The 11,629-nt window shown below is 39.2% G+C and overlaps 2 protein-coding genes and 1 non-coding gene across 4 annotated transcripts; 1 reads left to right on the forward strand and 2 right to left on the reverse strand.

Moving 5' to 3' along the window:
* Window positions 1-2,178: 2,178 nt before the first annotated feature.
* LOC127808466 (mechanosensitive ion channel protein 8-like) lies at window positions 2,179-3,549 on the forward strand. 2 transcript variants are annotated; one of them, XM_052347028.1, is made up of 3 exons: window positions 2,179-2,673; window positions 3,106-3,204; window positions 3,415-3,525. In XM_052347028.1, the coding sequence occupies exons 1-3, from the start codon at window positions 2,522-2,524 to the stop codon at window positions 3,497-3,499; spliced, it is 336 nt and encodes a 111-aa protein (XP_052202988.1). In that variant the 5' UTR covers window positions 2,179-2,521; the 3' UTR covers window positions 3,500-3,525. The 2 variants fall into 2 exon arrangements, with proteins under 2 accessions (XP_052202988.1, XP_052202989.1); XM_052347029.1 differs by having other exon boundaries at window positions 2,187-2,673; window positions 3,106-3,179; window positions 3,415-3,549.
* A 3,322-nt stretch (window positions 3,550-6,871) lies between these two features.
* Window positions 6,872-10,762, reverse strand: LOC127807303 (high mobility group B protein 9). Its single transcript, XM_052345020.1, has 6 exons — window positions 9,914-10,762; window positions 9,578-9,656; window positions 9,310-9,472; window positions 7,754-8,109; window positions 7,384-7,588; window positions 6,872-7,160 (listed from the first exon to the last, which is right to left on the reverse strand). The coding sequence occupies exons 1-5, from the start codon at window positions 10,063-10,065 to the stop codon at window positions 7,427-7,429; spliced, it is 912 nt and encodes a 303-aa protein (XP_052200980.1). The 5' UTR covers window positions 10,066-10,762; the 3' UTR covers window positions 6,872-7,160; window positions 7,384-7,426.
* Window positions 6,878-7,030, reverse strand: LOC127809052 (U4 spliceosomal RNA). Its single transcript, XR_008025058.1, has one exon. It is a non-coding gene; the product is annotated as a U4 spliceosomal RNA (small nuclear RNA).
* Window positions 10,763-11,629: the final 867 nt, after the last annotated feature.

Raw genomic sequence — 11,629 nt, forward strand, 5'->3', positions numbered from 1 at the left:
ATAACATTACTTTTTTAATTAACGTTCAATTATCTCTTGATTTGAATCCATTATTAATCAGGATCGGATCTTTTGTCATGTTTATGGAGTTAATGGCATGCGATGCCGATTGCCATCGATTCAAATTGGTGACATCCAGCCGTTGGATGATTCGGGTCAAGTCACAGCCCCAAACGTATCGAACATGTGTGTGTTTGTGTATAAATATATATATACATATATATATATAAAATAGTCGCTAGCTAGCTGGATGTACGGAAATCATATCATATATATATATATAGATACATATACATAGCAAAAGGCATTTTGAAAGAAAGTAACGAAATGCTCGTACGGTTGTACCTAATCCTTTGTGCTGTGTTTGGAAGGGCAACCAAAGATTAAGATTTGTTAAAAAAAAGAAAATTAAGATATGTTGCCATCAACCTTGTCAGCTTAATTGGGTGCCGCTACTGGGCATCCGGCAGTGGGAAGCGCGCCAAAAGACAATAACTAAAGACAAAAAGAAAGGACACATGTCAACCCATCCCCCGCACGGCTCTGGCTCTCCACCTTAATGCCCTTTTCTCTCTACCCACCCAACGACCACCACCGCGGCACCTGCCATTAAGGACGGCCAGGCCACGTATAATTTATAAATTATTATTAGTATGGACAAATCTGAAAGCGTTGCTAATACTTATCATGGACAACTTTGAATGGTCACGTCACATGTGAAAGCTTGTTTTTTATAAACCCATCTGCAACGTTAGTGCAATTTGAAATTACCAAAAAAAGAAATGACAGGGTCAGGGACCTTATTAAAGCCGCGTTTGGAACTTACCTATGGAAGCCAATAGACGGATAGTAATGAAGGGAAGAAGATTAAGGAGAAAGGCATGGTTATCTTCTTCTTCTTTTTCTTTTTTTTCTTTTCATTTGGTTTTAATTGGAGTGCCTAAAGTTATTAATTGGAGTGCCATTGCAGCGAGCTTCCAAAACCGAAACTCATCATCTGTTGAGACTTCTGATGAGTTCTGAATCAATCTTCCCACTCCCAGCAGTAAACCTTTTCCCTAGCGCTGATGAGACGTAGTATGCTTCCTTCTTTTTCTACGACTTGATCATTAATGGCCATCTACCCGGAAAATGCCAATTCTCGTAGTTTGAAGAAGAATTTCACAACCAAAAAACAAGCGTCTTTGATTCGTCTTCACTGCCCAGAGGCTGTTTGGCTTGCCCTTTTTTGATATGACTTTTAAGTCGTCCTACTAAAAAGACGGTATAAAGCTTTTAAGGTAATTAATAATTAACTTGATAACATATTTTGTAGAGAAGGGCAAGACGACAATAGAGACGACAATCACAAGTGGCGATCGTGATGCAAGCAAAGACGATGGAGAAAACACGGCGATGGGCTGGAGGCAACAATGTGAGCGGAAGATTTACAAAACAAAAAGTTAGTACAATATCATCGAAAACATAATCAAACGAAAATACACAAAGTATTAATAAAAAAAATTCCCTGGCAATCGTGATGAACACATTCAAAACTCAGATCTAGGCTATAGAATCACCACTAAGGCAACACTAAAAATAGAGCCAACAAGTCCCAACAAAACTCAGCCCCGAATTGTCCAAATTGCCCCTCTCTCTTGGCCAAAAAATGAAAACCTCTTGCCAACAGAATGTTTTACACAAAATAGAGTCCACAAAGGAATAAAAATCACGAAGATAGAGTGAGAAGTAAGAATGAATCAATCGTCAAAAGCTTACATCCACGGATTGACCATACCGAATATATATAGAGGGAAATCGATTAAGCACGGCCCAATAAAGAGAAGAGATCATCGCATGAATCAACAAGGAAATGTCGCACAAAGCGATAAGGAAAGATCGAATATGAGCATATTCAGGACTAATCCGAGGGAGAGAGAGAAAATCAATCGCCGACTAAGAATAGGAGAGAAAGAGATAGTCTCCAAAAAAGGGCATATATATGAGGCAACTAGGGCATCAAAGTAATGGGTCGCTCAAAGCAAATAGGCTATACAAAAAATGGGCTTGCACAAAGGAAATGGGTTGGGCTTCTCCATCTCTTGAGCAAATGAGTTAAGATTCATTTCTCGATCCAAAGAGATGATAAATGAGCTTATGGCCCAACTTCTAATTGAGCTACCAATAAGTGTAGATATTTGGGTTATACTTCAATCATGGGTCAAAAACTATGAAAGATCATACCCAGCCGAAACATTGTCATCACCTTTGGTCTTATTCGGAAACACAACCTAACAGATAGTGATGGGGTTGGAGGCGGTAGCCGACATGGGGTTGATGGAGGTGGGGACAAGAAAGAGATAGGAAAGAGGTGTCAATGGAGGCGATAATGTTTAAGAGTAGAGAAGGAAAAATTAGAGTTTTAGAAGGGTAAAGATATAAATCACTTAATCAACAAAAGGTCAGAGGATCACGATGGAACACCTACAGAAGCTCAATTAGAAGAATATCTCGGCTTTGAGCATGAAGAGGTTGATAAAGTATGGTTCAAAATGGGTTTTTGTCCACTTTGGATGAGAAACTGCCTACCTCTACTGATGAGGATGAGGCTACGACCCTTCAAATAAGAGATGAATGCGAGGCAAAGTCTTCAGCCAAGAAGATATTCCTGAATGTGGCTGGGGAAGGGTCCAAGTGAGTCCTTATCTTGTCTTATAATCACATCAAATTTTATTCATCACCCTCGTGGTAAATTAATTTTGTTTTCTTGTTTTATTGATGTAGTTACGCTCCCATCATAACACGCATGATTTCAAGATCTTTTTCCTTCCAAACGATGAATTTATCCTGTTGCAGACATACTGCGACCATGTTGTAATTTTGTTCATTCTTCTGTACTTCTTTCACAATATAGTGTTGTAGATCACATAAACTTGGTAGAGTTCTTCTATTTTGCTAGGTTTTGATACAGAAGACTTTTTATTGGATGTTAAGAAACAATCTACTTGCAATGTGGAATGAAGAGTTCTTGTTTCTTGTGTCTTCTTAATACTGAAATCGTTCATCCTGTTCTTTTGCTTTCTACTGCCATTGTATGCCTTATCTGCTTGTCTTTCTCTGCAAAAGATACATCTACTTAGTGGATCTGAAGCGCTTTATGAAGGATGAAAGTGTTCTGAAGACCATGCAGCTCATTAAAGGTGCAATTATCTCACTAAATGGATGGTAAATGATATCCTCGTTTTTCTTTTACCTTTTTCTTTATTAAGAGCTCAAAAATGATATTTAGACACCCCTAACTTTTTCCCATGACAAGTGAAAAGTCCAACATTTAGAGTGGGCTCTATCGTGGTGTTGCTGTCCGTATCTTCCAAAAATACTCTAGCTACATCTTTTTCTTTTCTCTCATTCATCTATCCTTGCTTCCTCTTAAAGGTTGATGCATTTAAAGAAAGAAGGTCTCTTGCATTGTCTCTTGATGATACAAAAACAGCAGCAGACGAACTCCACACAATACTGAGCGTCCTTGTAACCATTGTTATCGTGATAATATGGCTCTTCATATTTAATTTTCCAATATCGCATTTCCTTGTGCTGGTAAGTTCCCTGCTTCTATTGGCAGCGTTCATCTTCGGGGACACCTGCAAGAGAATATTTGAAGCAATGATTTTCTTGTTTGTAACACACCCATTTCATGTGGGTGATCGTTGTGAAATTGATGGAATGCAGGTAAGCAAATACAGAATTGCAGATATATCTCATTTTCTATGAAAATTATTGTTGTAAGTGAAGCTTCAAAAACAGCACCGTTTCTGGCAGGGGCAGGAGGGTCTTTTTGGCAACCCCTATGGCTGCCCAAAACGGTAGCGTTTTGGGCCCAAGGTGGAGGGCCAAAATGGCAACCTCCCTGTCATTTCATTTGGCGTGCTGGTTCTTGTCTTTTAGCCTGCCTTTTTCCCGATCGTCAATGCTCTGCTCTTTCCTTTATACGACTCGATCTCCACCGCTTGAGTCACCTTTATATCAGCTATAGTCTCCTCGGGATCAGGAGAGTGACGGCCTCCGATTATCTGCTGCATTAGGGTTTGTTCTGATTATTCTTCTATTCTCATTCTCTTAGTTTTTGGATGTTCTCTGTTTTTGCTCTATTCTCTAAGTTGTAAGCCTCTAACCTTAAATTGTGATTATGGGGTCGAGCTAATTTTCAGAGGGTTTTTCTTTGTACGGTGAGATCAGAGAGTTGTTGTTTTGGTTTTGTAATCGGTGGCTCGCTAGCTGTAAATTTTTATCCCTATAGTACAATGAACTCTCTTTATCGGAGCTCAACGTGGACGTAGCCCTCTTTAATGGGTGAACCACGGTAAATCTCTTGTGTTTATATTGTGTTTATTATTTTATGCTTGTTTATGGTTTTCTGTCCATTCTTTTGTATATGTTTTTGATCGCTGCTATTTGAGTATTAAGGGGGTTGATCGCTGCTATTTGACTCCTCCCAACAATTTTCATCTTTTTCTTAGATATCATGCTATTTCATGAGAAAGTAGACTTAAAAACTTTTATTTCTTTTTTAGATTACGTGCTATCACTCGAGCCCCGATCGAACTCGTCCCACGATCATCACGAGAGAGGTAAATCAGGAATGTATATGGATAACTATGATTTTTTTTTTTTTTTTAAACTGCGTCCACTGACACTTATCAATAACCACTCCCAAAAGGATGTAAATTTTTGCTTTTCCCAAGAATCGATCCCACACTGGCGGTCTCCAGCATGATTTTACAACCTCCTCATTTGCCATCCAGTTATGCTCTGGGGGTTAAAAATAAAAAATAAAACGTGTTTATAAAGAGATGAAGAGATGAACATATTAACAACCGTGTTTCTAAGACTTGACAACCAGAAGTATATATACCCAAATAGTGTTCTAGCTTCAAAGCCCATTGTTAACTATTAGTCCGGAGATAGCAGATACAGTTGATTTCTCTATTCACATCTCGACTCCAATGGAAAGGATTGCTGAAATGAAGAAAAGAATTATAAGGTGCTTACTGAAAATGCATCTGAATTCTTTACCACTATTTTCCATTCTCCTTTTTTTTTTTTTTTTTTTTGCCGAGACCATTTTCCTATCTTTTGTTCAACTATAAAAGAAAAATATAATTCCAAATTAAGAGCTTCAGGATTGGCAGTTGCTAGTAAAAATTGGGCACCTTTCATAAATAAAAAATGCAACATGTTAATTGATATGAGTTATATGAGCTTTACAGATAAAGGTCATATATAGAAATGACTAGTGAGTTAAAATGGATCTAGCAAGCCCCACATAGAGGGATAAAAGCATGTCATGTTGTGTGTGCTGTAAATTGTTATGTTGTGCTATTCATCTACTTCTTGATCATACCCATACTTGTTTTTTTGGCTCGTGGTTGTGCTTGCAGGTTTGTAGAGAGTAGGAGTGACTACTGGCACCAGAGTCCAGCTGCGGTGATGACAGATCTGGAGGACATGAACAGGCTGAAGATGGTGGTGGCTGTTAAACACCGCATCAACGGTCAGCATGCGGGTGAGAGGTGCGCAAGGAGAGCTTTACTGGTGGAGAAGATGATCAAAGTGTTCCGGGACCTTAATATTGAGTATCCAATGCTGCCCCTCGACATGAATGTCCGGTACATGCCACCAGCGGATTCAAGCAGGCTTCCCTCTAATTGGGCGGCCTGTTCTAGCTGATCATACGCCCAGTAACAGGCAATGGTTGCCCAATGCCCAAGGTGTAGAAGAGGGCAATGCTGGCAATCTTCTCATAGATGGCAAAAATAAGTCATTGCTGAGGCTATGGCATTGAGTTTGATACAGAGAGAAGAGAGATAATTATGCACTTGCATGAAGAGATAAGAAGTCCCACAAGGGTTTCCCAGGATTATGTAGATAATATGCCCTGGTATTTGCTTATAACAATGTGTGTAATGGAAATTGACAATCAGCTATGCTATTGCATGCAATGCTTAGTTTGTCGACGATCATTAGTGTGAAATGACACACTTGATTTATTTCTTCCGGTAAGAAGTGCATAAATTGGCCCATATGGATTTTAGTGCGAAAAGGCAAAAGGGTGCTCATATTCTGGTAGATTCGAAAACCTATCCTACCAAAGATGATTGGGTTGGGTTTGTTCGATTATTATTATTTTTTTTTTTTTTGGGTCAGGTTGCTCAGGGCCAAGGCCCAAAATGATAGACCTGATGCAATTAGTTCATGTTGAATTTCTGCTGTTAACCCAAACCATACAAACCCATTATGTTGTGCAAAAGTTTGCAAGAGTAGGACAACCCCGCTCGCCAGTATAGAGAGGATTCAATATTGGCTATTACTTTCATTTCTTACCTTTTTCATTATTCCATTATATATATTTTTTCTGGTTGCTTTCTTTAAGCACATTCAATTTGTTCCTTTTTATCTGTTTGTTACTTATTTTTTGTTAGAAGGAACCATTAGTTACGATTTATAAAAAGTATCCATATTTTTGTTTCTGAACAACCCCCCCCCCCCCCCCCAAGTTGTCAGAATTGCATATAGTATAATTCAGTTTAATTTTAAATTAAAATGGGTTCAAGTTTATAAGAAAATTTAAAACAGAAAATTTGTAAGAAAATTTTAAATTAGGTTTGGGTAGAGAGTTAAATTTAATTCTACGTTTGCAAGGGATCTTGACCTCCCTATAATGGAAGGAATAAATAAAAACACAAAAGGCGGCATCAGGAAAAGATCCAGTGGCAGCAGGCGTAGGCCAAGTTTTGCTCGATAAAATAATGCCATACTACATTAACTTTGAAACATGTATATTTAGTACTACAGACGAGGCCATGTATGGAGCTGAAAGCTTTGGGCTAAAGAGTTGTAGGGCTTTACCCAGGAGAGGGAGCCCTTCCAGAAATTCTCGAAGGCCAGGGCCAAACCCAGGCCTAAGAGGGGGTTTGGAAATAGTTTTCAACCAGCAATTGACGCGCCTCGGTTAGAACCTCACTAGCTGCGTCATTGCCCCAAGCGCAAAGATACCTTCTCCTTCTCTCTTCCGCGCATTTTATCAGTATCTCATCCCCCTCTCTTCATCTTCCGCAACCGATGTGGGATTCTTGAACTATCACCTACTTTAACTTCTTTCACAATTCCCAATGGATTCTGATCTAAAACAAGGGAAATCGATCCACCAATGTTACTTTCCCAGTCTAATCAATTCCCCAAAAAAGAGGGTAAAATTCATGTGAATGGGTCCCCACTTCACAATCAGATTGAAATAAAAGTTTAAAATTCTCAAGCAAATCACCAGAAATTAACAGGAGCAATGAGGGGTAATTAAACATCCACTTGTAATCTTTCTATAGATCCAAAATAGTTTGTAATTCATACCATCTGATTCAGTCTTCCGACATATTTACACGCCCATAGAAAACTATGTAGTTTGAGTTCTTTGCATTGCTGCTGCTGCTGCTACTTGCGCATAATAGCAGGCTGGCTGGGTTTCTTTTTGCTGCTGGATCGTAACCCTCTCTCGGTATTCTTTCATTTCCCTCTGGTACCTTTCCTTGTCCTTCAACCCATAGCTCTGATAAACCTGGATACACAATACCCATCAACATTCCACTCTTACTTTCGTGTATGTATGTTTCTGCTTAAAAAGCCAGCAATTCATCAATATATATATATACATACATATCAGCAATTTATAACTAAAAATGAGATTTTTTTGATAAATATTCTTGCAACACTTAAATTTTACCATCCTTTCCTCTTGGTTGAGACTGCTCCAGGACTCTCCTATCATTTTTGTGAACTCCCTCTCTCTGTCTGGGTAGAGAGATTTAAGCTCGGAATGTTTTTCGGCAAAGAAGAAGTTGTATCCGCTCCTGTTTGGCTTGGGGCGGTTAGGGTCTCCTCCCCTTCTTCGTCTGTTCCTCCTTCCCGAATGATGACGAGGTTTCGGATGGTACGGAACAATGGCAGTACATGGCGGGCTAATGGACACGGAAGAGCCGGGGTGGTCCGGATAGTAAAGAACTCCATTCAGACTCTCAGAGCCCACATTCACAGACACCAAATAACCACAATCAAACTTTCCATCAATTGTCCCAATGGCTGCTCAACAAGGGAAGAAGAAAAAAGATAAATCACAACAAATCCAGTGAAATATCTATTAAAATTTTCTCATCATTGTGGGCTCAAGTTGATTGATTCTATATCCACTGAATTTTACAGAAGATCAAAGGATTCTCTCAAGTTTTCATTAAAAGCATCGATCAACTCTTTTCTCTGGACATCTACTATTCTTTTAGAATTAATTCGACTGAATATAGAGACATAATATTGTTTAACTTGTATAGCCTTACCCCATAAAACAGTTTATTTGTTTTACATGTCATGGGTTTATTCAACAATTTCCTACTGATTATTAACTCATATATAAGAACTGCTAAGAAACTATTCAAAGTTTTAATTAAAAAGAAAAAAACAGAGAAACAATTCAAACTAACACATGCCACAGAAAAGAAACCTAAACAACAGCCACAACAATAAAGATCACGAATTGATGGACTGGACCCCATCCAAAAGATTAGTTGCGATTAACCTGAAGCACTCAAAATTGTCTTAATTTATTGAGTTGCCCCACGAGCAATACGTTATCAGCTGATTTGGGTTTATCACACACAAATGAAATTAACTGAAACAGCTGTAGTAGATGAGAGGGAGAGAGAGAGAGATCAGCTCGCAATTTTCTATTGATAAATTAAACTGTACTGTTGTGGACTATGATCAAACAGAGCAATTAGTGGAATAAAGGAGCTTCTAAAAAGGCGTTAAGAATACAACTTAAGGTCACCTTGTGAAGGAATTTATAGATGGATTAAGAAACATGGTGTTTCCTGCTATAAGGCACCTCATTGCCTAGCGATTAAACTAGTGGATCGTAAGGCGTGGGACCACCCGGTATTACTAGATCAGGAACCGAACAGTGAACTTTGGACTCATCACATCACAATAGGATCGATGCACCATTGGCAGAACAACAAAGGCATACTAGCCTCTTACTATTTTAGAGGAATATTCTTGAGATGGGCCAGCTTCCGGTACGCATCAAAAAGTACTAACAGGATATGCAGCCGCAATGAAATTGAAAACCCGCAAGAAAGAAAACTAAAGATTAAACAAAATAAATAAATTAAGACAGGCACTCCGATATCTGAGAAGAAAGCTTTTGCAAGATAAAGTCAAAAAGTGAAAAAGTAGCAGAGAAGCCATGCAAAGAAGGCCGAGAGAGAGAGAGAGAGAGTGTTTTACCAGTTGAGGCAATGAAGGGAGCTTGCAGCTTAAAGAAGTAAACCTGTTCGTAGTGATAGAGAAGGCTAAAGTAGTGTTTCCTAAGCGCATACGAAGCACTAGTAGTTGTTGGAGAAAACATGAATACTGAACTGATCTCTCTCCATTTCTTCTCTGATACAACCTATATATATACATATATATATTCCATCATTGTTCTCGATGCCACGAGTAAATATAACTAGACAAGAAATCATTTCATGAACAAAGTTAGTTTTAGGATCTGAACCTTGTCATAGCCACCCCTTTTGGTCACCTCCACATACAGAACGTGCAAGTTTAGCTCCTTCCCTCCAATCACAGGAACCCTTACAACATCATCAACGTCAACATCTCAAAAATATTAAGAATACAAACTTAAACACACACCCATATTCCAAAAACCACCAAAAACTCTCAAACTAATTTGTTAATCTAATTAATTAATGGATTCACACAACAAAAGAAATAATAATAATCAAAGACGTAGTGGAGAAGATAAAAAAAAAATGAATAATAAAGAACGGAAAAAAGTAGACTTATTGTCTATAGATATCAGATACAACAGAAGAAAGAAGGGGCTTACATATATTTGGTACCCAACTCGAAGTGGAAGTTACGGAGAGTGTCCCAGAAAAGAGTGGGGTCTCCGACGACGTCGTCGTGAGCGGCGAGCGGCGGAGGGTAGCGCCAACCCTCCGCTTCATTCTCGGCGGTGATTATGGCCGTCGACGACATTGAGTAACCGGCAACTTCCACAGCTCGGCGGAGAACCAACAAGCCACAGAGAGAGAGAGAGAGAGAGAGTAAACAGAGAGAGGAGATAACGAGAGAGTATTGAAGATAAATAAGATTATAATCTAAGGGAAGGCCAAGGCGGATATATCACAAACGAAGGGGTTGAGCCGCGTGAAGGTGAAGCCAGCGGTTACACAAAGTTTGGCTTTTTCTGAAATCTCTCTCTCTCTCTCTCTCTCTCTCTCGCTCAGAGTCTCAATTGTGCATTGGCCTAGGAAGAAAAGCACTGGACCTCTCCTGAATGGTCATTTAATTTCCACCGGCGATGCTTCATAATTACTTTTAACTTCCCACCCTTTGTTTTTCTTTGCCCCTCTCTTTCTCTCTGCTCTCCGGTACTTAATGTCTCTCTGGCGCAGTTCAAAGTGTCCTTCAAAGTCTGACAAACTACAAAGGCTATTATAATAATAATAATGTGGGTATGAAGCAACGTCGTGAAGAAGAACTGCTACTTCTGCGATTCTCGTTCCTTTGCAGAGGTTTGACATGCAATTGCAGAGTAGTATCTGATCATATCTCGACGTACATCTGTGGCTAGATACCTGAAGGAAGGCCAGGGGAGAGGTAGGCTCTAGTGTGTGTGGTTGTAGCTTTACAGGATGAGCTTGATCTGGCAATGGGATCTGGACCGCCCACTGTTTAAAAGATTTGGATTTTGGATAACCCAAACCAAATCCAAAAGGGATGTGATTCTGGCGGCGGCATCGGTCTTGGCAAAGGCAAACCAAGGGGATTATTTTTGTCTGTATTTAGACAAGTAGTGTAGTGTTCAGCCTATCGTATGTGAGCTTTATTGCGTGGTTTAAACTTGCGGACGAATGCCTTCTTGTGCTTAAAATCCCTTCCATTTCCATCATCTGTAATCAGACGGCACTCGTGGGCCCAGTGGTTTTCAAAAACCGGGTCCCACCTTCTCTATTAACCATTTTCTCGGACAATGATTTTTTTTTTTTAGTTCCCGAAATAGGATGAAAAATCATTAAAATGAAAGGGCTCAATGGGAATTTCATCTCATTCGGCCCCTAAAATCTGGTTTGTTCGAATTGGAAGCAAATATCACATCCCTATTCTCTTTCTCTCACCATAACTCCAATCCAAAAATTCTACAAAATTGAAGGACTTTCATTCTGGCCCTGGGCTTGTTGGGCCCAGATTGGGATTATTATTCATTCACGGACTTTTGGTCTTTTGGGGGCATTAATGGGCTTCTGGAAGATGCTTATATATTTTCTATAAAAGAGGAGGCCCGTGGAGCCCAATCCAGGCCTGTGGGGCTTCTTCTCAAGAAGGCTATTGGATTTCCAAAACTTCTTTTCCACCAGAAGCATGAAATCTCTTTAATTAAATGCAACTTAAAGCAAAGTATATACCCATCAAAATTATAATTGCCAGTTTCATTTATCTTAAAATGAACTATATGTATATAATGATAAACTCTAATTATATACGTGGTCAATATGAAGAATTGAAAAACAAAAATCATTAATTAATACACCAAAGGAGC

The sequence above is a fragment of the Diospyros lotus genome, chromosome 8 (genome assembly GCF_014633365.1).
Source record: "Diospyros lotus cultivar Yz01 chromosome 8, ASM1463336v1, whole genome shotgun sequence".
NCBI classification, from domain to species: Eukaryota; Viridiplantae; Streptophyta; class Magnoliopsida; order Ericales; family Ebenaceae; genus Diospyros; species Diospyros lotus.

Coding starts and splice junctions, on each gene's coding strand:
- LOC127807303 (XM_052345020.1), bottom strand. CDS start 10,065: ATGTCGTCGACGGCCATAATCACCGCCGAGAATGAAGCGGAGGGTTGG. Junction 9,657..9,913: donor GAGTTGGGTACCAAATATAT/GTAAGCCCCTTC, acceptor TGATGTTGTAAG/GGTTCCTGTGATTGGAGGGA. Junction 7,589..7,753: donor TCAACCAAGAGGAAAGGATG/GTAAAATTTAAG, acceptor TTGTGTATCCAG/GTTTATCAGAGCTATGGGTT.
- LOC127808466 (XM_052347028.1), top strand. CDS start 2,522: ATGGTTCAAAATGGGTTTTTGTCCACTTTGGATGAGAAACTGCCTACC. Junction 2,674..3,105: donor GTGGCTGGGGAAGGGTCCAA/GTGAGTCCTTAT, acceptor TCTCTGCAAAAG/ATACATCTACTTAGTGGATC. Junction 3,205..3,414: donor ATTATCTCACTAAATGGATG/GTAAATGATATC, acceptor TTCCTCTTAAAG/GTTGATGCATTTAAAGAAAG.